Below are 27817 nucleotides of genomic sequence, written 5' to 3' on the forward strand. Positions count from 1 at the left end.
GCTAATTGCAACAATTCTAAAGAATTAGTGGGACACTTGGCATGCTATTTTTTATTTTTTTTTACTGCCTTTTTCCCCCCATTAAAAACCGGAAACTGCATCAAAAAGTAAAGTGAAGTATTTGAGTGTCACCCAGTGGCTATTTTTGGTATGATGCTCAAAATCTCACAGGAATCTTGATTTTTGTGATATCAACTTAAAATTTGGAACATAACATAGAAAGACATATGTCTTTGACGTTATAGCAATTTTAGATTTCAAAATATTGGGGAAATATTTTTTTAAGTACAGTACATGTTCTTAACAGACCACCAACCTTTGGTCTTCAAACGTTGCAAGATATATACTCAGAATTCTGAGACAAAAAGTCAAAATTACTAGATGTAAAGGCAAAAGGATGTCATAATTATGACAAGCTCGTTAAAAAAATAAAAGACCTAAAAATCTGAATCTGAAAAAAATAGTCAAAATTGTGAGAAAAAAAAATGCAATTATCTTTTTTTTTTTTTTTTTTTTTTCATGGTTGAAACAAGATTTCATATTTTTGCCATAAAATCAGTTTTTGATCACCGTCTCGTCTCGGGGTGTTTGGGATCCTCTCCTGCTTACTGTACTGTGCTCCATGAGGTCTCAGGTAAAGAATAGAGGTACTGATGATATCGATCATCGACAACTGTCTGTGACACAAGTCAAGCCAAATGGTTTGTAAAACCAGCGAGATTTTCTCTCTCCATTGCTGTTGTAAAATGCACTCCCTGTTTCATACTGTCATTTTCAGAAATTAGTAAATACATTTGCATGCTGCAATTTACATTCTTGTTTTGTGTTTCCAACTATTATTTTCACAAGTTCAGATGCTTACATTAATGTGGTTTGATGTGTAAATATGTAGCAAAAAATTTGTTTTTGCTGTACTTTGTACTGAATTCATCCTCTGTCTCGGTCACTTGTTAGTACACTTGAGTTCAGTAGCTTACTACATAACGAATCCTACTGTAGTCACACTGGAAACACAGTGTGCTGGTGTAAATCGCAAATGTAGTGGTCATATGGATACTATTTCTGCAGTATACAATACGTAGTATGCTATTCTGATTTGTCTCTTCTAGTGCCTTAGATCCAAATTGTAAGAAACTGTATGAAGTGTTATGGCATGGATGAATGAAATTCACTTCAGAGTAAAAATCAAGTGTCATTATAATCCATAGTCAAGTTCACAGTGTTCCCAAGATTTCTTTTTTTTTTTGTCCTGTAATATTTGCTGATTGAGCAAATGTATGCATAAAGTATTGGTTTTTGTTGTTGTTGTTTGTTTTTTTAGGTTTAAATTGATGTTTTTTTTTGTGAGGATTTTTTTTTTTAATTGGTGTGGTTGTTGGTTTTTTTATATAGGGGGTTTTTTAACCATGTGATATCAGGGAATTGTCTCGGTCTTCCCAGTTAGTCCCTATAGCTCAGGTCACAGTAAAGTCAAGTACTGTTCTGCCTCTGACAGCATCATTTCTAATAAAAGCTTGATTTTAAGAAGCTGGTTGATACAGATCTGTGACTTTATACTAGCTGACTATTAATATACTGCTGCAAAAAAGCCTCAGTGGTGGTGTTATTGCTGTACTTTGGCTTAAATGTTTGACATGTATATCTAGTCCTGTCTCTAAATAAAAGACATCTTTGTAAAACTAAAATGCAGAAATGTGTCTTTAATATACAAAGCCCAAGTAATTTTGAAAAAGACACCAACCCAATACTAATTTCCCAAACTTCACCTACTACTTCACAGAAGTGGACTCATTCTATAGCACCACCCAGTGGTGTACGGTCCAAAATATTCATGCATTATATATTTTCGTAATTTTGTCATAATTTAGTACAAATTTTTCTTCATAGACCATATTATTTAGAATCCATTTAATCATCTAAAATAGTTGTTTACTAAAATGTTTTAATGTTTTTATAGCAAAAAAACAATTTAGAAGTAATAAGCTATTTTCTGTCCTGTGTGAGACTAACTGAGACTTATCACAGCACTTGTGTACTGTTGCTCTCTCGATGGTCTGACTTTGGTTTCTCTTTGGTTTCTCAGTTCTTGACCCCTTTAATAGTTAAATAAGAACTCAGCACAGTTAGAAATAGTTCATCAGCAATTCAAAGTTTTTGAAGATATAGCGGGATGTCACATGGCACAAGTTACTTTTCTCAGCGCTGGTGAGTGTGGACCAAATCACAGTCATTTGTTAAAACAGAAATAGTTTTAAATGTACTGTATGTCACTACAACAGATCACTATGTAGTTACCAAAAATGGAACATATCAGATAAGAGTATAAATGCAGTAATCAATAAAAAAAACTATTTTCAGTGTAAACACTGTAACTTCCTTTTTTTAAAAAATAAAATAAAATACTTAAGTTTTCTGGCGTGAGTCTACAACTGAGGTAAAATGTTCGAAACTGGAGTACACTCTGCTGCAAAGTCCTTTTGAGGTCGACATCATTTTCACAGGGCAAAAAGTCTTCTTCTTGTATTTTTTGTGTCCCTGAGTCGGTTGGCTGCATAGAGTGCAAACAGGCAATTTTTGCACACGTGACTTCTTGATTTCAACATTTGTAAGATTGTCTGTATGTTTCCGTTTATACCATGTAGCCCTGGCCCAGGCTGAACGGCTGTCAATACTCTGTGATGTGTCGGTTTGGCTGGTGGACACGGTCACTGGTGTTGTGTGGGTTGAAGTAGCTGGGATCACTCGTGTGGCAGATGAAGCGATTTTAGCTAGAGGTCTGACGATTTTGGAAGTGACTGGCGTTTTCCTTTCAGCCACACGAGATACTCTGACCGGCAGTAGTAAGTGGGGAATTGGCACAGACTCACTGTGTTGTAATGGCAGCAGAGCCCTTGGAACTGGCATCGCAGTGTCTGTCCTTTCTTTTAAAACCTTGGTCCCTGCTTTGTGTTCAAACTTTATCTGTGGGAGGTCAGGTGGAGGGAGAACGGACGGCTGGCATGGAGCTAGAGGCAGCTCTTTTGAAGAGAGTAACATGGTCTTCAGCACGGTAGCAGATGGCAGTTTAGTCGACCGTAGGTTGACGAGTCTCTCTTGACGCCGGATAAAATCACAGACTGTCTTGGTGTCGATTTTTGGCAAAGGTATTCCCAGTTTGCTCAGAACTGGGTCCTCTACTAATACGCGATGCTGAAGTCTCTCATATGCTTTCGCGATGGTTGTTTTCACAGGGCTTGCCGGAGTACTGTGCAGTGACCCCAACCAGAGAAGTTTCACTAGTGTGTACATCAGCCTGCCGTGCTGAGAACTGATGTCTTGCTGGGCCAGTGCAAGATCGTCTCTCTTTGTGCGACAATAAAGCGCATTACCCCAGTGTGTTTTGTAGAGCTGGTGAAACTTCGGAGGTTGTTTGTCGTGTTCCTCTACAGCACTCCATGCTTCGATGAGCCTGTTCCTCTGTTCTGTAGTTAGGCTCGGCTTGTCCTCAGTCAGACCAACCTCCACCAGCAGGGAACAGAAGTCTTCCAGCTGTCGGAAGCCAGGAAGGGGGTTGGAACTACAACCATCCTCCTGTTGAAAAGTATATACAAAAAATTGTATATTAAGCTAAAATGCTTACTTAAAAAGAAAATAAAAATGATCATATTTTCTTCTAGGGCTGTGCAAGTTTGCCATTTTTTTTTTTATTGGTATCTAGTATGTATCTTAGTCATTTCTACATATTGTTCTCATTTCTGATACACCGTTCCGATAATTATTATTATCATGCATCACTACTTTTAATGATCGACTAAGGACGAGTAAAATAAGGTCATCTCATTGTACCCAGCAAGGTTATTTTCGTAAACGAAAACTAAAACTGAGACGAAAACGATTGATCAAAAAACATTTTCGTAAACTGAAAATTAAAAACGAAACGAAACTAATAACGGTTATATGAAGAGCTAACTGACATAAAATAATAGTTATCAAAAATAAAAAATCGTTTCCCCATGGCGGAAAAAATATTTGAGCTGTGTGGTCGAAAAACCTGTAAATGGTGAATAATGCACGAGAAGTTATCTGACGAAGAGACGCTAAGCAGTTTAAAAATCGATACCGCATAGTATCACGATATTTTCCGCAGCAATACTGTATCGATACACGGACGCCAAATATCGACTTTTTATTCTTCTATTTGGTAGAATAATAAAATACATTTCTTTACAATCCACTAGATGGAGCTGTTGAGTTTTTTTCTGGCGAAGTCAGCTGGGTCACCTTAAGCCTGCAGTAAGTTGGTACAATAAAGATGGCGGCATCACGGAAACTTATCAGGAAAGCCCTGTCTACAAATGAAATCAGATGTAACGGTTTTATTTATTTAAAATTTAACAGTAATTGACTTTCTACTGCCCCAATTGCTGAAGAGTCTTTCTGATAATAATATTCTGTTAATTCTGCTAAATTTTAATCAAAACTAAATCTAAAACTCAAACTAAACTATATAAAAACTAAACAGAAATGTGTTCACAAAAAACAAAACTAAACTAAAACTAACAAAATTATTAATGAAACTACCAAAAACTAAACTGAATTTTATTGCAAATTTTAAAACGATATTAAAGTAAAACAAATGTTAAAAAATGCAAAACTATAATAACTTCGGTACCCAGTTTTTGAAAATGCTTATTGCGTTCATAGAGCGAACCTTTTGCTGATTGTTTACAGTGTAAATGGAACTTACTCCTATAATTTGCACAAAGCGTCATGTTGCTTAGGAAAAATGTGGATAAACTATACTATATCTTACAAGTTTTTAAAGCCCTTCTTATAAAGTTTGTCACGTTTAGAACAAATTGGGTTATGCATTTTCTATCCTGCAGCTCACTGTGTCCTCTGCTTCATTTTTCAGATGCACTCGTGTCAAAATACTGTATATCAATATAAACGGTGTTGCCTCATACCATATCACTTGTAAAAATTGGTTTATTTTTTTTATGCACTCGTGTCAAAATACTGTATATCAATATAAACGGTGTTGCCTATATATTATATATTAGATATATATATATATATTATGCACTCGTGTCAAAATACTGTATATCAATATAAACGGTGTTGCCTCATACTATTTCTATTGTAAGTATATACTATATGTATGGATTTTTTATAATTTATCTCGGTTTATTTTGTATCATTGTTTTAGAGTCACTGTTTCATAATGGTTTCGGTATGTTCCGTGTTCATTCTAGTAGAAGTAAACACTAGGGATGCTCAAGTTTCATAATGGTTTCGGTATGTTCCGTGTTCTGTGTTTTTCTTATAAAAATAAGAACAAATAATCTAACTACAAGCTACACCACTAACATTAGTTTTTAGTTACAGAAATTGAATTAAGTAATCAAATGTCAAATAACATTGCATATTTAGTTATGAATTAAAGGTTATTTCCTTATTAAAGTAACTAAAGCTATTCACTCAAGAGCAGTGAATGATTTCCTTGTCTTCTGTTGTTTTATTAAGATTAAAAAAGTGCTGTCACTTTAAGATAATGCTCTGATACTGTGCGTTCAAGCAACTATGTCTGCTAGGACACTCACCAAGACAGACATTTTTACATAATTTTTGTGTGAATTTGTCCATTCAAGCTCAAGACTTGAAAACTGACTCAATATCTGCACACGTTCTGAGACACGGGTTTCCCTCTTCAGATGAGCGCACACAGAAATCTTCTCACTGTGCACACAAGTTCTCAGTCACGTCTTCTTGCTCTTGAATGTTTAAAGTGGCAAGGATTACATGAGTTTAGTTTAAACACAGATAGCAACATGTGCTGTTCAGGTCTCACTTGTGCACGCATGCTATCAACACCTGGATGATGACGGCATAAATCATATTCCAGCACATGGCACTCGCGTTGAACAAAGAGTGACTGGTTTGTCCACGTTTTTTGTTTTATGTTAATGTATTGGGAAGCCAGAATGAATATCCATCAACAAAAACATACAGTACAGACCAAAAGTTTGGAAACATTACTATTTTTAATGTTTTTGAAAGAAGTTTCTTCTGCTCATCAAGACTGCATTTATTTGATCAAAAATACAGGAAAAAAATGTAATATTGTGAGATATTATTACAAATTATAAAATAATTGTTTTTAAATGTATTATACTTTAAATTATCATTTATTTCTGTGATGCAAAGCTGAATTTTTAGGATCATTATCACACATGATCCTTTAGAAATCATTCTAATATGATGATTCATTATCAAAGTTGGAAACAGTTCTGCTGCTTAATATTTTTTCAGAACGTGATACTTTTTTAAGATACTCTGATGAATAAAAAGTAAAAAATAAAATAAAAAAAAAGAAGCTATGTTTTTTAAAAAAAAAAATATTTTGTAATAACAATATACACTACTGGTCAGTAATTTGGGGTATTTTTTTTTCCTTTCTTTTTTTTAAATAAAATCAATACTTTTATTCAGCAAGGATGTGTTAAATTGATAAAAAATGATAGTAAAGAAAATATATTATTAGAATATATATTATTAGACTTTTTTTTTTTTTTTTTAATGAATAAATGCAGTTCTTTTTGAACCTTTTATTCATCAAATATATTAGACAGCAGAACTGTTTTCCAACACTCATAATAAATCAGAATATTAGAATGATTTCTAAATGATCATGTGATAGACTGGATGTTATGTGACACTGAAGGCTGGAGTAATGATGCTGAAAATTCAGCTTTGCATCACAGGAATACATTATTTTTTTTAAAAGTATATTCAAATAGAAAAACTATTATTTTAAGTTGTAATAATATTTCACAATATTACTGTTTTTTCTGTATTTTTGATCAAATAAATGCAGGCTTGATGAGCAGAAGAGACTTCTTTCAAAAACATTAAAAATAGTAATGTTTCCAAACTTTTGGTCTGTACTGTACATTAGCCGAAATCTATTTTACGTGTTGTTATTTTTAACAAACCATATTACAGATGCAGTGTCAGATCTAAGTTCCTTAAGTTACACCCCTAGTAAACACTTGTTACTTACAAAGGCTGGAGAGTGAGCTGTAGTGGTCTCGTCAGCAGTAAGGTTGATGTGGGCTGGGATGACAGACACTATGTCGTTATCCGCCTCTGGGTCACTCTGGTACACCTCATCGTCTTCATCTGGGTCAGACTGGCCAGGCTGGATCACCTCTTCCTCTGGACTGGGTCCATCCTTGCAGAGATCCCTGAGGGAGAAAGGGCCAGATTCTCCTGTTCTTTGGCTGAAGAGGTATTCCAAACCAAGCAACTCATTGGACGTCACATTAGCAGGTGTGTGGATATTCTCCTCTACAGTCTCTCCAAACAGCTGCTGACATCGGGTCTTGAGGCGCTCAATCAGAGGGGCCGAGTACGCTCTGTGGCGTCGACCTTTGCCACCAAACACAGAATCAGAACTGCAACCTGAATTCCAGCGAGCGATTCCGCTAATCAGGTAAACCTGACATGGACGTGCTGCACAGTGGGAACCTTTAAAAAAAATTAATTAAAGAGTTAGTTCACCCCAAAAAGAAAATAAATTTTTTTCACTCTCATGTCGTTCCAAACTCGTGAGACCTATGTTTATCTTCTGAACACATATTTTTTTTGTATTTTTGATGAAATCCAAGAGCTCTCTGACCCTCCATAGACAACAAGGGAACTACCACAATCAACGCACAGAAACGTAGCAAGTACATCTGTAAAATAGGTCATGTGACAATTTACGAAGCTACGAGAATACTTTTTGTGCGCAAAGAAAACAATAATAACTTAATTTATTCAGCAATTCTTCTCCTCGAGTTACCGTCTTTTGGAGACAATGCCAAAAGGTAATCAACGCAATCAGCGTTATTTACGCTTAGTAGACAGTGAGTGCATGCTGAACCTAAACAATGCTGATTCCATTTTGGGGTACTCTCCAAAAGACGGTAACACGGGGAGAAGAACTGCTTCCCAGAGAAGTCAGAGAGGTCTCAGATTCCATCAAAAATATCTATCGAAGGTCTTACAGGTTTGGAATGACATGAGGGTGAGTAATTAATGACAGAATTTTTATTTTTTGGGTGAACTAACCCTGTAACTAAATAAATAAATGCAATTACATTAAAATCATGATTACAAATATCTGAATTCACCCATATAGTAAAGATAACAATGATATACAAAATAATAATATCTAAAGTAAGTGCGATCACAGATGTAGCATTTATGAGCAATATGCAGATGATGGAAACTCATTTATTAACTTGCTGCAAATTCAACTTGTACCTGGAATCATGTTGGGCAAAGCCTTGTGGAATCCCTCCAGGATGTTGCTTCCACGGAGACATTTGTAATAAGGGACGTCGATGCCATTGATGGTAGTGGTTCGAGCCAATCTGTACATATTCACGTCCGGAGGATCCTGAATGCACTCTAAGTGTCGCTGCTGGCTTTTCCACACATTGTCTATGGCCTCTGTAAATAAACCATAATGAACAATGAACACATTTTTATATATTTATATATATATATATACAGTACAGGTCAAAAGTTTGGAAACATTACTATTTTTAATGTTTTTGAAAGAAGTTTCTTCTGCTCATCAAGCCTGCATTTATTTGATCAAAAATACAGAAAAAAAAATGTAATAATGTGATATATTATTACAATTTAAAATAATTGTTTTTAAATTTATTATACTTTAAATTATCATTTATTTCTGTGATGCAAAGCTGAATTTTTAGGATCATTATCACATGATCCTTTAGAAATCATTCTAATATGATGATTCATTATCAAAGTTGGAAACAGTTCTGCTGCTTAATATTTTTTCAGAACATGTGATACTTTTTTAGGATAATTTGATGAATAAAAAGTAAAAAAAAAAAAAAAAAAAAAAAAAAAAGCTATGTTTTTAAAATATGTATATTTTTTTATATATATATATACTACTGGTCAGTAATTTGGGGTCAGTAATTTTTTTTTTCTTTCTTTTTTTTAAATAAAATCAATACTTTTATTCAGCAAGGATGTGGTTACATTGATAAAAAGTGATAGTAAAGAAAATATATTATTAGAATATATATTATTAGAATTTTTTTTTTATTTTGAATAAATGCAGTTCTTTTTAACCTTTTATTCATCAAATATATTAGACAGCAGAACTGTTTCCAACACTCATAATAAATCAGAATATTAGAATGATTTCTAAATGATCATGTGATAGACTGGATGTTACATGTGACACTGAAGGCTGGAGTAATGATGCTGAAAATTCAGCTTTGCATAACAGCTTTGCATCAAATAAATGCAGGCTTGATGAGCAGAAGAGAGGCTGCTTTCAAAAACATTAAAAATAGTAATGTTTCCAAACTTTTGACCTGTACTGTATTTTATATTATATACATATATATATACATATATATATATATATATATATTCTATATATATATATATATATATATATATATATATATATATATATATTGTTCATTGTTCACAATTATATATATATAACATATATAACTAAAAGAACACAATGGAAAAACCCTTAACAGGTTTGATAAGTTTTAGTATAACATTATAATACCATGCATATTTTAACTTTTTTTATTTAAAGCTGCAGTCTGTAACTTTTTTTGGTTAAAAATGATCAGAAATCAGTATTTGAGCAAGTACATAACCAGCCAGTGTTCAAAACTGTCGCCTTACTTTAGCCCAATTCACAATGGTTATCTTATAATAATGTTTTCTAATTTGAGTGGTAAGGGTAGGTTTTTGGGGGAAATTCGAGCATGGCACTGCATCATTACGTCACGTCTGTAAGCATAAAGAAATTGTCCCGGCTAGTAGGCTATCGCATGTGAGGAACCTGCAGGTGGCGGATCGTTTATTATCGTTTAGCAGCAAGAATAATTAAATGTATCATTTTGATGGCGGATTGTAATCCATAAAGGATTATGAGTTTATGAAACACATGTGAATGAAATTAAATTATATTCCAGTTATAAATGTGCTTCTGATTACTGATGGCTTGGGATTACAAAGATTTGTATTTTAAAGAAAACCAGTTTGAAGGGAACATAATTTGCTTTTTGGGTTAAAATAATTTCTTGGTATGAAATTCGAAGAGTATGACAATTAGATTAGACTGTGCAGAAATTTAAATCTACATGATAATACACACTATACTCATAGTGCTGATGTTGTTAACATTAATCATTTGAGAATAAAGTATAACAATAATAATAAAAATATCCACACCGGTGCAGTGACTGACTGCCAAACATACTCTTCAGAACATTAGATTCATCCGCGCTGGAGCCGTGCCGACTCACAACCCACGCAAGCTAGATAATTCCGCACACAGCTGCAATTCCAGGCAATCCAGAAGCAAAATTTACGGACTGCAGCTTTAAAGAAGAAACCAATCCAATGTATAATTGACATTTGAAGCTTAATCCAATAGAAAACCAATACAAGCTTTTAAGTTAGAGTGTTCCCCTTCTAGGGAACTCCATGCTGCACCCTCTAGGGGGCACATTGGTGAATGCAGTTTGCATGACCGGTGTCTGAACCACGTGCGAAACAACGCCAATCTATTGGTCCACATGGCCCATGACGTCATAAGCAGGGTGCCTGGAAGTATAAAAGGAAAGTGTGTCTGAAGTTTCTGACACTTGAGAACACACACGATCTATCCGTCATGTCCCCTGGAGTGGCCCCCTTTCCTAGAGCCTAGCTATCAGAGAATAGCTGTGTGCTAGCTCAGTGATTGCTCCCCTGCTTAGGGTTTTAAGTAGCGGTCTCCTTGAGCCCTTGCCTAGACAGTGCTATCTCCACTGTTAGGGATGTAAGTAGATAGCCCACTCTCTGTGGTCTGGGCAGGTCTGCAGAAAGGCTATCTAGGCTAGCTGTGTATGTTACTCTGGTCTACAAGCCTTCATACGACCTTTAGGACATAGCTATCTGAGGATAGCTGTGTTCTAGCTCAGCAGCTACTCTCATTACTTGGGATTTAAGTGGCGAGCTCTTGAGCCCCTCTAGAGGCTTTCTGGTTAGCCTTTTCAGTGGTCTTGTGTATCCAGGCTAGTTTTGCTTACATAGCATATCGATCTGAGGATAGCTGTGTTCCTACTTGGGTGGGATGTTCCCCTTGATTAATTTGGGTTCCCCCCATTCCTTCCAAGTTGCATGAGCAGCCCGTGGCATCAATGGCATGGCCCCTTTCTGAGGAAAGGCTTGGTGTATGTAGGTTGCTTCCTTGGTGCTCACCCACCAGGTGGACAGGCATACTCCCGGCACGGCTTGGTTGGATTTTGTTCTCACATGTGCCCCCCTAGGGGGCGCAGCATGGAGTTCCCTAGAAGGGGAACGTCTCCGGTTACACATGTAACCATGGTTCCCCGAGAGGGAACGAGACGCTGTGCCCCCTTGCCATGCTTTCAGCATGCCTGTTTACGTCTCCTTCAGACAGCGATGTGGATGACGTATTCAACAGGTGTCCATTTATACTTCCAGGCACCCTGCTTGTGGACCAATAGATTAGCATTGTTTCACACTTGCTTCAGACACCGGTCATGCAGGCTGCATTCCCCAATATGCCCCCCTAGGGGGCGCAGCCTCTCGTTCCCTCTCGGGGATTCATGGTTACATGTTTAACCCAACACTTTTTTCACTTGTTTATTTTCATATAAACATTTTGCATGCCATTTCTTTAAACAATGGTATAAACATGATTTTTTTTCATAATCGTGCAGCCCTAATATATATATATATATATATATATATATATATACGCTGCCTTAAAAGTTTGGGATCAGTAAGATCTTTAATGTTTTTTAAAGTTTCTTATGCACATCAACCCTGATGAAATCATTCTAATATGCTGATTTATTATCAGTGTTGGAAACAGTTGTGCTGCTTAATATTTTTTGGGACCTGTGATACTTCTTTCAGGATTCTTTGATAAATAAAAAGTTAAAAAGAACACTGTTTATTCAAAATTTTGTGTTACCATATAAATTTCTATTCAAACGTTTGGGGTCAGTAAATTTTTTCAATCTTTTTTTTAAAGAAATTAATACTTTTATTCAGCAAGGATGTGTTAAATGGATAAAAAGTGAGTGAAAGTAAGAACTTCTTAAGATTTCTCTTTTGAATAAATGCTGTTCTTTTTAATGTTTTATTCATCAAAGAATTAAAGAAATGAAGTATTTATGGTTGGTAAAAATATTTATTATGAAGAAAGTTTGTTTACTGAACTGATTATAAATCAGCATATTAGAATGATTTCTGAAGGATCATGTGACACTGAAGACTGGAGTAATGGCTGATGAAAATGCAGCACTGCGTCAGAAATAAATTATATTTTAAAGTACATTAAAGTGGGAAACCGATATTAGAAATTGCAATAAAAGCCTATTTCACAATATTAGTGTTTTTTTTTTTTTTCTGTATTTTTGATCCAATAAATACAGCCTGGGGGGAAGTCATGGCCTAGTGGTTAGAGAGTTTGTCTCCTAACCCTAAGGTTGTGGGTTCGGGTCTCGGGCCGGCAATACCACGACTGAGGTGCCCTTGAGCAAGGTACCGAACCCCCAACTGCTCCCCGGGCGCTGCAGCATAAATGGCTGCCCACTGCTCCGGGGTGTGTGTTCACGGTGTGTGTGTGTTCACTGCTGTGTGTGTGCACTTTGGATGGGTTAAATGCAGAGCACGAATTCTGAGTATGGGTCACCATACTTGGCTGTATGTCACGTCAAAAAAAAAAAAAAGTCAGCCTTAATGAGCATAAGAGACTCATTAAAAAACATAAAAAAATCTTACGGATTCCAAACTTTTGAACGGCAGTGTATAACATTTTCTATGTTTACATCAAATTATATACCTGGTGACTTGAAGAGGCTGACTCCACTTTCGTCTAGCCCAGCAGGACCTTTGAGCTCATCAATGGCTATCTGGACTAGCCGAAAGGTCTCCTGAGCCCCAAGTGTAACTCTGCGGACGTGGTGCTTCAGTTGTTCTTTTGTCACATAGAGTCGCACCATATCTTCATCAGTGACAGAGTTAAAAGTTCCTGGGTCCTTTGCTTTGATAGCTTTGGTGAGCAGCTCTAAGTCAGTGCGATTGTATGCCAGCACCGCTCCTGCTAGGGCAGACTTGAACACCGCATACTTAGAATGGCTGTCAGTGCAAATGGCCTCATCAAAACGATGGATCCAATGAGATATGTCCAGACGCACGACCATACCATTATCTACCCAATCTAGGAACAAGGTCTCCATGGCAGCTCGGCCTTGTGCACAGCAACACCCACGGTCAACGTACAGGATTTTAGGCACAGGTTGATTGGCCTGCTGGAACCTGTCCATTACTCCACGACACATGGGCTCCAGGCACTCGATGGACTCCTCACACGTGAGAACAAACGAGACAATATGGGAATTCTCATTGCCTATACTGGTAAACCACTCAGCTGAGCCTTTACCCTCCCCAGACAGCTTCTTCACCACCTGCAAAATGGAACAAGTCTGAGACTCGGATATTTCCAGACTGAGATTTAGATTGGGGATGGCCATGTCGATTAAACTTATATTAAAAAGACACCCCAAACTTAATATTACCTAATATAACTTCAAACTTGTATGACTTTCTGGTCTCTATTTTTTCCCCACAGTGTTCATGTTACTGGGTATTTACCCAATTTATTACAGAGTACTACTAATACACTCTATGCACTTCTTTTGTATTCAGCTGATAAAAACAAAGTAATACAGGTCTGAAATAACATACAAGTATAAAGATAAATGGTATTTATCGGGCATGCATTATGCTGTTTTGTACATACCTTTTTAGTGGAGTCCATTTTTAGCACTGTGCCAAAAGTGGAGAGAATCTGGTTCCTGTAGTCCTGTACGTTGTTGGCCTCTGCCAGCAGGGAGGCATGACGAAGAAGACGAGCAGAGGGCAGTTCTCTTGGAGGGGGTGGAGCCTCAAACTTGTGTCCTAAGGCTGACACAATCCCCCCAGGCTTCGTAATAGTCATGAGGAGTGTGGTGTACAGGTCTTTCCTGTGGAGATACTCCTCAAAGTGATTCTCCTGGATTTGTTGCCACACCTTCACCATGGTGTTCCCTTCAGTCCAGTCCCGCAGAAGGCACACCACGTTTTTGTCCACACCACGCCTGTAAAGTGTTATGATTAATAAGCTGGCAGTATGGTGGCCGAGGAAAGCAAATAGAAAAACACGCAGCAAAAACAGAAACACGCTACAAATACAACACAACCAAATACGAAATCATGCTGCAAATACTCGCAACACAACCAAATACAAAAAAAAAAAAAAACTTGCTGCAAATACTCGCAACACAACCGAATACAAAAATGTACATCAAAAAGAGAAATGTGCAACAAATACTCAAAATACAACCAAATATAGAAATGTGTTGCAAAAACAGAAACGCGCTGCAAATACTTGCAACACAACCAAATACAGGAATGCGCTGCAAATACGCACAGTATAGTAACCACATAGTAGCATAGTAGCACAATAGCATAGTAACCACAAATTAATTTGTAGTAAAACTGTGGTTATACAAATAGTAGAAAATAGGCAAATAAAATAAATAAATATTTTTATAGTAAAACCATGGTTACTTTTTTTAAGGGAAGTTGTAAATGTAAGTTAGCCAAGTTACATAAAGTTTACAAAATGTTTCATAGTTACAGTAATTGTGTATATTGTAAGCTTATTTAGGCTAATAATATCCAAAAAAGCTAAGGAATCATACAATCAGAATATTAAAATAAGCAAAAAAATCTCACCTTTTAGAGTAGACATTGATAAGCATGTCCCAGGTTCATCACTTGTTGCAGTTCCCTTAAACATTTACGATGTGGTCTGTGAGTATTTGCAGTATTTCTATATTTGTTCGTGTTGTGCATATTTGCAACATGTCTCTGTGTTTGGTTGTGTCGCAAGTATTTGCAGCGTGTTTATGTATTTGGTTGTATTGTGAGTATTTGCAGCATTTTCTGTATTTGGTTGTGTCGTAAGTATTTGCAGCACATTTCTGTGTTTATTTGTGTCTTGAGTTTTTGCAGCATGTTTTTGTCTGTGTCGTGAGTATTTGCAGCGTGTCTCTGTGTTTGTCTGTGTCGTGAGTATTTGTAGCGTGTCTGTGTTTGGTTGTGTCGTGAGTATTTGCTGCGTGTCTCTGTGTTTGGTTGTGTCGTGAGTATTTGCAGCGTGTCTCTGTGTTTGGTTGTGTCATGAGTATTTGCAGCATGTCTCTGTGTTTGGTTGTGTCGTGAGTATTTGCAGCGTGTATCTGTGTCTCTGTGTTTGGTTGTGTCGTGAGTATTTGCTGCGTGTCTCTGTGTCTCTGTGTTTAGTTGTGTCGTGAGTATTTGCAGCGTGTATCTGTGTCTCTGTGTTTGGTTGTGTCGTGAGTATTTGCTGCGTGTCTCTGTGTCTGGTTGTGTCGTGAGTATTTGCAGCGTGTTTTTGTCTGTGTCGTGAGTATTTGCAACGTGTCTCTGTGTTTGGTTGTGTCGTGAGTATTTGCAGCGTGTCTGTGTTTGGTTGTGTCGTGAGTATTTGCAGCGTGTCTCTGTGTTTGGTTGTGTCGTGAGTATTTGCAGCGTGTCTCTGTGTTTGGTTGTGTCGTGAGTATTTGCTGCGTGTCTCTGTGTCTCTGTGTTTGGTTGTGTCGTGAGTATTTGCAGCGTGTTTTTGTCTGTGTCGTGAGTATTTGCAGCGTGTCTCTGTGTTTGGTTGTGTCGTGAGTATTTGCAGCGTGTTTTTGTGTTTGTCTGTGTCGTGAGTATTTGCAGCGTGTCTCTGTGTCTGGTTGTGTCGTGAGTATTTGCAGTGTGTCTCTGTGTTTCGTTGTTTCGTTGTGTATTTCCACCGCGTTCTGTATTTGGTTGTGAGTATTTGCAGCTTGTTTCTGTATTTAATTGTTTTGTATTTACAAAAAAAATTTGCAGTGTGTTTCTGTATTTTGTCGCATTGTCAGTATTTGAAGCGCATTTCTGTATTTTGTATTGTTTTGAGTATTTGCAGCACATTTCTGTACTTTTTCCCGTTTTGAGTATTTGCAGCACGTATTGTCAATTTGATGAAGATGTTTTCTTAATTGTGTTTTTTTTTTTTTTTTTTTTGCAGCACATTGAGCTCTCTCGGCCACCGTACGATGGTGGCTAATGCAACTAAATCAAGGCATGTTAGTTTTACACCAATGTTCAGTGTACTCACGTGTCTGTGAGGACAGCAGGGAACATGGCTTGGTGAGCCTCACTGAGTTGGCACAGGATAGCAGGATCCCATGCCAACCAATGCCCCACGTTGCCACTGCCACGACCTGCTTTGCTGCAATGGCCACAGCACAGGACCTCCGTCAGCATACAATACCAGCTGGATACATCACAAATATGACAAACCTGCAATATTAAAAAACAAAAAAGTTTAATATGGTATCTAAAAGCAGCAGTGCATTGTTTGATTTAATCTGCAGGTGTATTTGCATAAAAACAAATCATTAAATTGTTATGTTGCAAGGAAACTTACTATTAACAAATTTAATTAAAAATATAAAATACCCTGGTGTGGTAGCCCGACTTGTAGAGGTACACAGCCTTTCCTTGACCCACACATTCTGCATCCCGAGGACACTTCAGTAAGTATTTCCATACTCCAACAGGCTGCCACACAAAGACGCGACTTCGAAAAAAGAGATGTGGAGTTGGCAGAGGACCACTAATGTAGCCTGGAGGTTCTGGAGGGTAAAACCACATCCGGTCAGATTTTAGTACTCTACTCCTCTTCAGTACACCGGTGTTGTCACGATACACCTGAGTGGGGCCAAAGAGTCCTCGCTCGGTGTCGTCCTTCAACCAGGAGAGGTCAGCTGGTGGGATACCGTTGGAATTTTCCCACAGTTGCACCCAACCCTCCAGCTCGACCTGAAACATGTCAAAACAGAAAACGTAATTACAAAATAATACATAAGCATAATTTAATTCCAATTATAATAACTTATGGTTAATACATTTGCATATGTAAATATTACTCACTGGGGAGTCACATGGTTCTGCAGAGGAATAGTGACTTATGGCTGTGGATGAGGACTTCTTTGATGCCTGTGTGTATGTGGCTGATGCTGCTGGCGTGTAGATGGCTGTGGATGAAGATGTTGGCGTGTATATGGCCGTGGATGAGGACGATGGTGTGTAGATGGCCGTGGATGAGGACGCTGGCGTGTAGATGGCCGTGGATGAGGACACTGGTGTGTATATGGCCGTGGATGAGGACGGTGGTGTGTATATGGCCGTGGATGAGGACGGTGGTGTGTAGATGGCCGTGGATGAGGATGCTGGCGTGTAGATGGCCGTGGATAAGGATGTTGGCGTGTAGATGGCCATGGATGAGGATGCTTGCGTGTAGATGGCCGTGGATGAAAATGCTTGCGTGTCGATGGCCGAGGATGAGGATGCTTGTGTGTCGATGGCCGAGGATGAGGACGTTGGCGTGTAGATGGCCATGGATGAGGATGCTTGCGTGTAGTTGGCCGTGGATGAGGATGCTTGCGTGTAGATGGCCGTGGATGAGGATGCTTGTGTGTAGATGGCCGTGGATGAAAATGCTTGCGTGTCGATGGCCGAGGATGAGGACTCTGGCGAGTAGATGGCCATAGTTGATGATGCTGGCGTGTAGATGGCCGTGGATGAGGATGCTTGCGTGTCGATGGCCGTCGATGAGGACTCTGGCGTGTAGATGGCCATAGTTGATGATGCTGGCGTGTCGATGGCCGTGGATGAGGATGCTGGCGTGTAGATGGCTGTGGATGAAGATGCTGGCGTGTAGATGGCTGTGGATGAAGATGCTGGTGTGTAGATGGCTGTAGTTGTGGATGCTGGTGTGTAGATGGCTGTAGTTGAGGATGCTGGTGTGTAGATGGCCGTAGTTGAGGATGCTGGCGTGTCGATGGCCGTACATGAGGATGCTGGCATGGTTGAGGCTGCTATCGTGTCGATGGCCGTGGATGAGGATGCTGCTGTGGATGAGGATGCTGGCGTGTCGATGGTCGTGGATAAGAATGCTGCTGTGGATGAGGATGCTGGCGTGTCGATGGCCGTGGATGAGGATGCTGCCGTGGATGAGGATGCTGGCGTGTAGATGGCCGTGGATGAGGATGCTGGCGTGTCGATGGCTGTGGATGAGGATGCTGGCGTGTCGATGGCTGTGGATGAGGATGCTTGTGTGTAGATGGCCGTAGATGAGGATGCTGGCGTGTCGATGGCCGAAGATGAGGATGCTGGCGTGTCGATGGCCGTGGATGAGGATGCTTGTGTGTAGATGGCCGTGGATGAGGATGCTGGCGTGTCGATGGCCGTGGATGAGGATGCTGGCGTGTCGATGGCCGTGGATGAGGATGCTGGCATGTCGATGGCCGTGGATGAAGATGATGGTGTGTCGATGGCCACAGATGAGGATGCTGGCGTGTCGATGGCCGTACATGAGGATGCTGGCGTGTCGATGGCCGGGGATGAGGATGCTGGCGTGTCGATGGCCACAGATGAGGATGCTGGCGTGTAGATGGCCGTGGATGAGGATGCTGGCGTGTCGATGGCCACAGATGAGGATGCTGGCGTGTCGATGGCCGCAGATGAGGATGCTGGCGTGTCGATGGCCGTAGATGAGGATGCTGGCGTGTCGATGGCCGTAGATGAGGATGCTGGCGTGTCGATGGCCGCAGATGAGGATGCTGGCGTGTCGATGGCCGCGGATGAGGATGCTGGCGTGTCGATGGCCGTGGATGAGGATGCTGGCATGTCGATGGCCGCGGATGAGGATGCTTGCGTGTAGATGGCCGTGGATGAGGATGCTGGTGTGTTGATGGCTGTGGATGATGCTGTGAAAGCTTTGGACTCTGCTTTGATCCCTTCTAATAAGTGAGTGTCATCCAGCCATGAGGGGTCACTGATGGAAGAGCTTGATATCTTTGTAACAAACATAATTTATAACATTCTGATTAACATTTTTTTTTTATCATGAAAGAAAGAATATGCTGAAATGGTAATAACTTGTAAACATTCAATTAAAGTTGTGGTAAGATGGTTTGTGGGTCACACAACTCACTTCATCTTTCTTGTCATAAATGTACTTCCTAAACCTTTTCATCTGCACGCAGGCAATATGGGTCACAGGCGTGTGGAGCCACTGGCTTACAGAGCTGTATGCTTTTTGGATCATACTAAAATCCTCTGGCCTGTCCTTCTGGGCAGAATACTGGCTGTAGAGCTCCCACATCTCCTGAAAGGTATGGAACTTGAACCCTTTCTGTCCATAGATGCATTGGTGGACATTGGCCTCCAGGACAATTGAGACTTGTGGAAAGCTCTCTGCGTACTCTGCCAGGTAGTCTTTTATCCAGTGATGTTGGATCTTTCCCTTTCCAGGTTTGTCAGAGAGTTCTTCTCTGTGCTTGTCAACCAAACTGCAATTACATGCATCGATTGCAAAATTAAGCTTGAAACTTTGCAAAGACAAAAAGGTAACAGGCTACACAGTGATAACGGCCATGGACTTACATAAATAAATAGAGAGAGAGAGAGAGATTATTTGCTATCAGCATCTTTTTAAGCATAAATAAAAACTTTGTAAGTTGAATATGCTTACCACTTCGTGTAGCCCACATCGTTTGCCACAAGCCAGTGAAACGGGGCATTTAGATACTGGCCAAATGGCAGGACCAGCTTCCCCAGGCACTGCTGTCGTGACGGCGCAGGGATCCCTTCAGCATGAAGTGCTCTTTCAGCATGGGCTAGGGCAGTGGACTCATTCAGCAGCTGTGCAGGGGGGAGAGGAAAAGTCTTCTGTCTGTCTCTGTAGGCACAGGCCTCATTCGTCGGCACCAATAGGGCCTGTTGACGATCCTCTGGAGCAGTGGGGTTTTGAAGACGGATGATGGGCGTCGCCATATCAAGGTGCACTGAAATAAAGATACCACCTTGAAGGTAACTGTATTAAGTGATTTTTAGCCATTGAAACACAATCAGCAGTGAAAGAGAACTAATTTAGCTATATGTGTGTGTTGTCTGAGAGCTGTCAGAGAGGCACGCACAAGTGAAGACGGTGTCCACAGAGCGCAGGAGTACTGAACGTTATATGAATGAGTATTGAGTTATTTTTGCAGTTTTATAGGACTTGAATGGTTAAACACACTTGTATGTGTCAAAATGCCCATCTTTGCAAGTATCCTCGTAAAAACAGTAATTTAGGTCTTAAGTGAAACCAAACAGCTGAGAAAAAAAACACCTTTGTAACAGTATATTGGATCCGGGTAGCTCTTAAAGTGACAGCAGTCTAATATTCCAGCTGTCTGACGATCATGTTAATCAAACAACAAAAGAGAAAATCTTTCACTGCTCTTGACTAAATCACTTCTGTAACTTTAATAAGAAGAAATATATATTTAATTTACACAGTGAAGAATACGCAGCGTTTTTATACATTTGATTACTCTATACAATGTATGTAGCATAGCATTTCTTATTTGTTCTACTGTAGTTTTTTGTCTTGTTGCTTGTAATTAGTTTCTTATTCTTACTTAATCACTGACAGTTTACTTGTCTTCAGAAAATCATCATCAGTCTGTCTGAGATTACATGAAGAAACAGAACAAACTGAGACAGACTAAATCCAGAACAGAACTGTGCCAACGTCTCCAAGATCCTTCAAGAGACCTACCTGCAAAGCTCCCTGAAAAACTATGTGCAAGTGCACCGAGGACAAAAGGATGCTCACACCAAATGTTGATTTAATTTAGTTAATAGAAGTTAATTGATAAAGAAAATTTATTTTTGACAGCATCCTTTTTCAGCATTTTTACACAAGTGCCTAAAACTTTTAACAGTACTGTAGCTTTGCAGGTAGGTCTCTTGAAGCCTCTTGGAGACATTGGCACAGTTCTTCTGGATTGAGTCTGTCTCAGATTGTTCTGTTTCTTCATGTAATCTCAGACAGACTGATGATGATCAGATCAGATCTCTGTGTGGAGCACTGGCTGCTGTCAGACAAAAATCTGACTGGATTATTACAACTAATGGCAAAATGAATGTTTAAAATCCAGAGAAATAGCCATTTTAAATAGTGGCTCGTCCCTGGTCATTGCGTCGCCTGCCAATGACGTCATACACCCTAAGTTTCTGGATTTGTTTTGTAGAAAACATGGAAACACCAAAGATGCTTTAATGTGTTATGCGTTTTATTAGACAGGTGACGACCGCACTGAGTAGCCTTATAGCAGAACTTTCAAATGTATCTAGTATGATAAAACAGTGCTGCTTTACCCCACATACTCACAACCGGAAGAAGCGGAAGCGGTCGAATGTGGCATTATAAAAGCTCCGCTGCTTTCGAGCCGTGTTGAAGGCCCCAATATACTTCAAACAAAATCGAGGAATTAACTGATATGATGTCATTTCGAACAAAATCAGGCCGAAACAAAGTTAGTTTTGAGTTCGTTTCGGCAGTTCAAAACAGCTCACCAAAGCAAACTTTCGGGGGGGGGGGATACCAATGTGATAACATTGGTCCGTGGCGATTACGCAATCGGTGGGTGTGTTCTGGTACTCCACCTTCTTTGACGTGCGATTTTTTTTTTTGGTTCATTTCTCATTCAGAGGAGGTCAGGCAGAAGAACAACATCTCCTAGTCACTAGCAACATAAATACACTCTGTCGAATAGCTGAGCTGGCATAGATATATCCGCACCTGTACTATCTCTCACAGAGAGACTTTAAAGATTCAGAGAAAGCATTTAATTCCTAAAAAGAAACTGCAATGAAGCTTAGTGCAGACGACCTGGAGTTATGCAAAAAGTGATGAAGAGAAAAATCAGATGCAATTTTTTTAAACCCACGAAAAAAAAAAAACTGAAAGAGTAAAGATATAAAGTAGCAAGTACCAAATACATGCGTTTCAAATAAATGTTACACCATATTGCTGCTGCTGCTGTTGTTCTTTCAATAAGCGAATTTAAAAGGTATACAATAAATGAAATACCAAAAGAACATACAATAATAAACCTTTGTTTTTATCAAATCATGACACCACATAAAAAAATATAAAAAAGTGCAATAATTTATCCAGTGTTATAACACTAATAAAATAAAGTAACAAACAGGTTTGTGTTATTGAGATCACTCCAGTATTTTTTCCACATCATGCTAAAGTTTTCAGACTATGAGCCATTCACACTAAGGCTTTTCTTTTTATTTATTATATTATTTAAAAGCCCTTGCTACGTATACTGCGTTTAGGCTAACTGAGACTTGTTATAGCACTTGTATATCATTGCTCTTTTGTTGTTTTTGATTGCTTCCATTGTCCTCATTTGTAAGTCGCTTTGGATAAAAGCGTCTGCTAAATGACTAAATGTAAATGTAAGACTGATCATGAGAATGGAATGGTTCTTTTGTATTGCAAACATGGTACTTGACTCTGAACTGCTGCTAATCATTATTCTTTTGTCTATATAATATTCTGACCATTGGTGTCCGTCTCACACCTAGATACACCATCATTGCATCTTTATTTTGTTTAGGGGATACGCGCGAGCGTCGCGAGTCATGTTTATATATAGATCAGTGCTTTAAACCCATTTTAGCTGGTGAAAATATAGTGCTCTAATCATTTTGCCCACCACTGTATATATTTTGTTTTGCCTTTTCGGTGCCTTTTGCAAACGTGTCATTTTCTAATAAGATCGTTACAATATGTAAAAACTATTTTTTTAACCGTTAAGTGCCATTCTACTCATTTTTATTTCTACACTCCCACATCTGTCCACTAGCTGGCGACAGTGTCAATCAAAACTGCCGTTCAAACATGGCTGCGTCCATTGCGCGGTCATGCTGTCGAGTTCATTCACGAGGCATATTCAGAAAAACATCTTACTTAAAAACTTCATTCCATTGTTCTCCATCTAGCAGAAGCGGGCTGCTCTTATCCCTGCATAACCGAGGCCTCCTGAAGGAGTCGTTCCCGGAGCACGCGGCGCAAGCGGAACTCCCGGATCTGCTTCGGTCCGCTCCGCAGACCGTCTACTGCGGCTTCGACCCGACCGCGGACAGCCTGCACGCCGGGAACCTGCTCGCCATCATCGGCCTGCTGCACTTCAGAGCCGCGGGGCACGACATCATCGCGCTGCTCGGCGGAGCCACGGCGCAGATCGGGGATCCGAGCGGGAGGTCAGCCGAGAGAGAGCGCCTCTCCCCGGCCGCGGTGGAGCAGAACTCCCGCGGGATCCTGGAGAGCCTCCACCGGATCTTCACCCACCACGAGCTGTACTTCTGCCCGGACTCGAGTAGACTAGGCCGGCTCACGGTGCTCAATAACCGCAGCTGGTACAAAGACTGGAGCGTGCTGGAGTTCCTCTCGGAGGTCGGCAGGAGTTTCCGGATGGGAACGATGCTCAGCCGCCACAGCGTTCAGTCTCGGCTCAAGGGCGCGGAGGGCATGAGCTTCACCGAGTTCTCCTACCAGATCTTCCAGGCCTTTGATTTCTACCGTCTGCATCAGCTGCACGGCTGCAGGATCCAGCTGGGCGGAGCCGATCAGCTGGGGAACATCATGAGCGGACACGAGCTCATACACCGGTAGACATCTCGGCTGCACTTTATAAACTCCACTAGGGATCGATCCTCACATAAAAATACCGATTCAACATTTATCATCTAAAGTGCATTTTTAATCATTATTTTTGTTTGTATTTTTGCAATTTATTCTGTCCATAAAATAGTCTTCTAAGTGGACAAATAGACTTGTGTCGGTGAATAATTGTGTAGGTTAGAACTATTTCTGCTGCTGATCGGAACACACGCAGATGCTGAAAGACAGAACCAATCGATCACAGAGTTCGCTTGTTCAAATAGGGCTCCCTTATTCCTCTGTTAAAATAAATGTGATCTTATGTTATTCTTGTTCCACTGTTATTATAATCATACTAAGATGACAGATAGCTAGTATTTATTTTATTAATTTTAAATTTAGTTAAGGTGTTTGTACTATTATGTGCTTTTGCTATTTTATTCGTTTTTGGTTTATTTTTGTTTAGTCTTTTTTTTCCAGTTTTAGTTTGTCATTTTAATATTTCAACCTAAACTTTTTATTTCCAATAGTTGCCAAACCAACATTTTGAATAATAAAAAAATGTAATTACATTTTTAATTTAAGTTTTATGTCCACGTTTTTCCACCTAATATTTATATTTCAGTTTTCATTGAATGAATGAATGGGATTTTAGAAGTTGTAGTTAACAGTGACGGCTCTTGTGCAGAAAGACGGGAGAGGAAGTGTACGGCCTGACGGTTCCTCTCGTCACCACCTCGATGGGCGATAAACTGGGGAAGACGGCCGGCAACGCTGTGTGGCTGAACAGAGATAAAACATCGCCCTTCGACTTCTACCAGTACTTCCTCCGCTTGCCAGATAACAGCGTAGAGGGGTGAGTTTAGTTACCGACCTCAGAGCGTGGCGTCAAACTCAACACGGGTTTTCAAAAATACTGTAAAAATTGTGAAATATTATTACAATTCAAAGTAACTCTTTTCTATGAGAATATATATTAAAATGTAATTTATTTCTGTGATCAAAGCTGAATTTTCAGCATCATTACTGCAGTCTTAAGTGTCACATGATCCTTTAGAAATCCTATTCAGAAAGCCTTTTCTCCATCCAGGTACCTGAAGCTCTTCACCTTCCTGTCTCTGGCTGAGGTGGAGAAGGTGATGGAGCAGCAGAAGCAGGATCCGGGCAAACGCATCGCCCACAAACGCCTGGCCGCTGAAGTCACCAAGCTGGTCCACGGGAAAGAGGGCTTAGAAAGTGCCAAAAGGCAAGATACTCAGTTTCTGATTTACACCTGAAAAGTCTAACCTAGTATTCATACTCTTAACTCAGTACTTCACCTGCTTGAAGCAGCTTTGGCAGTGATTACAGCCTCAAGTCTTTTTGGGTATGATGCAACAAGCTTTGCACATATGCATTTGGGGATTTTTTTTGCCATTCTTGTTTACTGATATGTATACGGAGCATAAAATGAACACTCACCAAGCGCCAGTTGTGAGGAAAAACACAAAACAGTGTTGGAGAGTATATGAAATTCTAGCAACTTTACTATTAATTGTAACAATGCAGTAAGGTTTGATGCAGTTATCAAATAAAATACTTTATAAAATACTTTACAGTTTAATAGTGTTGTGATATTTCCTTGATTGATTTCATTTTTATGATTTGATAAAATAATAATAATAATAAATATTAATAATAACAACAAAAATTGCAATTAGATTTGTCCCCAATTTGTTCTGCCTGTTTTTTTTTTGTTTTTGTTTTTTTGTTTTTTTAATGAAATGATGCACATTAAGTTTCGTGGCCGGTAAAAAAAAAAAATATTTATGGTCGATAATTTTCCTTTTGTCGCTGGCTTTTGGCAGGTGTGGCAAAATGTTATTTGAATTAGTTTTTTTGATAGTAATAATAATATCAACAATAATAATAATAGTTATTAAGTATTATTTAAATATTTAAGTGATTATTATTATTATATAAATTTAAAATAATATTGTTAATTATTTTACAGATAAATAGTATTATTGAAGTGTTACTTTCTTTATTGACTTAAATTGTATTATTTAATTTAATAAAAATGATAATAAAATTACAAATAATAAATAAAATTAAATCTTATATTAATATTATGTTAAAATCCATTCACACACACACAAGGTGTTATTATTATTTTTAATAATTTTGCAAAGATTTCAAACAAACTTCTTTCACGGTGTCATTATGGGGTATTGTTTGTAGAATTTTGAGAAAAATAATTAATTGAATCCATTTCAGAATAACATAACAAAATGTGAAAAAAGTGAAGCGCTGTGAATACTTTCCGGATGCACTGTATATACCATTAAATCTACATACATAATAACAATATTAAATATTAATGAATCATAATTAAATCTAGATCCATCTTTCCATCCATGTGTCACATCAGGTGCACCAATGCTCTGTACCACAGTAATATTGAGGCTCTGGAGCAGATGAGTGACACTGAACTCCAGGAGCTTTTCCGGGAGGCTCCGTTCCACGAGATTTTCCTGGATCCAGGAACGACAGTGTTGGACGCCTGCAGGAGAGCACAAGCCATCCCCGAGGGACCACGCGGGTGAGACGCCGTCACAGCGGGAATCTTACCAGTAGTGTTTTAGAATGTTCGATTTAAATGTAACACACACTCTCCACACATTTTGTTACATTGTTACTTTTTATTCAGCCTTTCTGTTACTTTGTATCACTTTGAAGTGACTTGCTATTTGAAACTGCCGCAGTCCACGTCTTAAACAATTAAGAAAAACAAATGAAGGAATGGTTTTTGATACCTTATTTAATTTTAACTGTTCCTTTATGAGCAGGTATCAGATGATCCAGGACGGTGGAGTTTGGATCAACCACCAGAGGGCAGCAAACCCCGAGCAAGTTCTGGTTGTGGGTCAGCACATTCTCTCTAACGGACTCAGCCTGGTCCGAGTGGGAAAGAGGAACTTTTACATCCTGAAGTGGCTTAGTATGTGAATTAGACACATTTCCGACCACCATCCCAGACACTTCAGGATTTGTAAAGACATTTAAAAATGCATATTTGCATTCAAAACAAAATGTGGAAGATACCAGCGCTCGCCAGCAGGGGTCAGCAGAGGTCTGTTTCGGTGCAGGACAGTAACCTGTGCTCTGTCTGCTTGAGCTCATCAAAGACTTTGAAATGATATGTTGAATTGAATTGTGCTGTTGAGAAACCCCATGTGAATGTCTGTGGATTATATCAAAGACGTGAGAACAGACTTTGCCTTGTTTGTGCCTGTTTTATTTGGACAAATTACACGGTTTGATGTGTGAATACGCTCCTGATTTGAAATCACACTGGAAAACCGGGTTCCGTTCAACCCTTTAATTAAGTATATTATGTAAAATTGTAACGTTTTTGTTTTTTTCCCATTCGGCTTCTGAGGAGAAAATGACATGAGTGTGAAGCAATATGATGGTGTACATGAATTAAATGAAATATGATTTCATTTATACAGCTGAAGTTCAAGAAAAGCGCATTTTAAAAACAGCAAATGTGTTGTATGATCAAAAAAAATAATTAAATGCATACAAAATTAAACCATTTTAGAAAGCTAAATAAGTCATGTATTTTTTACAGAAATATTAGAAGTGGAAACTCATTTCTATCGTAGAAAAAAAAAAGTTGAAGCTTTTTATCTCACAGTGTGGAGCGTGTTTTGTGTGATATTGACACAGAATTGCAAGATATAAATTCTCTTTTTTCGTCACAATTCTAAATTTATATCTTATATCTTTATATTGTTTTGTTGTTGTTTTAAACCACGGGATAAAAAAGGGAATTGCAACTTTTTTTCTTGCAATTCTGAGTTTATATCTCGCAATTCAGATTTTCTTCTCACAATTCTTCCTTTTTTCTCAGAATTTCTAGAAACAGAATTACAAGCTATAAGCTTGCTGTTGTTGTAAGTCTTGTGAGGGGAAAAAAAACAAACTTGTAATTGCAATTACCATTTTTATCTTTTATTCCTTGGCGGGAAAAAATGTGTGTGTGTATATATATGGGGGTGGGGGTCAGAATTCTGAGTTTGTACCTTGCAATTCTGTATTTATATCACACAGTTTTGAGCTTTGGAGAAACAGACTCCAAATTGTGAGATAAAAAGTTGCATATTTTCT

General features: G+C 38.8%; 2 protein-coding genes across 2 annotated transcripts; one reads left to right on the forward strand and one right to left on the reverse strand.

Moving 5' to 3' along the window:
* Positions 1 to 555: 555 nt before the first annotated feature.
* On the reverse strand, positions 556 to 23108 carry LOC122142491. Its single transcript, XM_042753460.1, has 11 exons — positions 22970 to 23108; positions 19688 to 20000; positions 19148 to 19505; positions 17083 to 19008; positions 16609 to 16971; positions 16265 to 16449; positions 13853 to 14189; positions 12893 to 13517; positions 8290 to 8478; positions 7043 to 7509; positions 556 to 3570 (listed from the first exon to the last, which is right to left on the reverse strand). Exons 1-11 carry the CDS (start codon positions 22995 to 22997, stop codon positions 2404 to 2406), a joined length of 5958 nt encoding a protein of 1985 aa, XP_042609394.1. The 5' UTR covers positions 22998 to 23108; the 3' UTR covers positions 556 to 2403.
* yars2 (tyrosyl-tRNA synthetase 2, mitochondrial) lies at positions 22856 to 26916 on the forward strand. Its single transcript, XM_042753461.1, has 5 exons — positions 22856 to 23670; positions 24351 to 24518; positions 24753 to 24908; positions 26073 to 26243; positions 26491 to 26916. Exons 1-5 carry the CDS (start codon positions 22901 to 22903, stop codon positions 26648 to 26650), a joined length of 1425 nt encoding a protein of 474 aa, XP_042609395.1. The 5' UTR covers positions 22856 to 22900; the 3' UTR covers positions 26651 to 26916.
* Positions 26917 to 27817: the final 901 nt, after the last annotated feature.

This window comes from Cyprinus carpio, chromosome B25 (genome assembly GCF_018340385.1).
Source record: "Cyprinus carpio isolate SPL01 chromosome B25, ASM1834038v1, whole genome shotgun sequence".
In the NCBI taxonomy this organism is placed as follows: domain Eukaryota; kingdom Metazoa; phylum Chordata; class Actinopteri; order Cypriniformes; family Cyprinidae; genus Cyprinus; species Cyprinus carpio.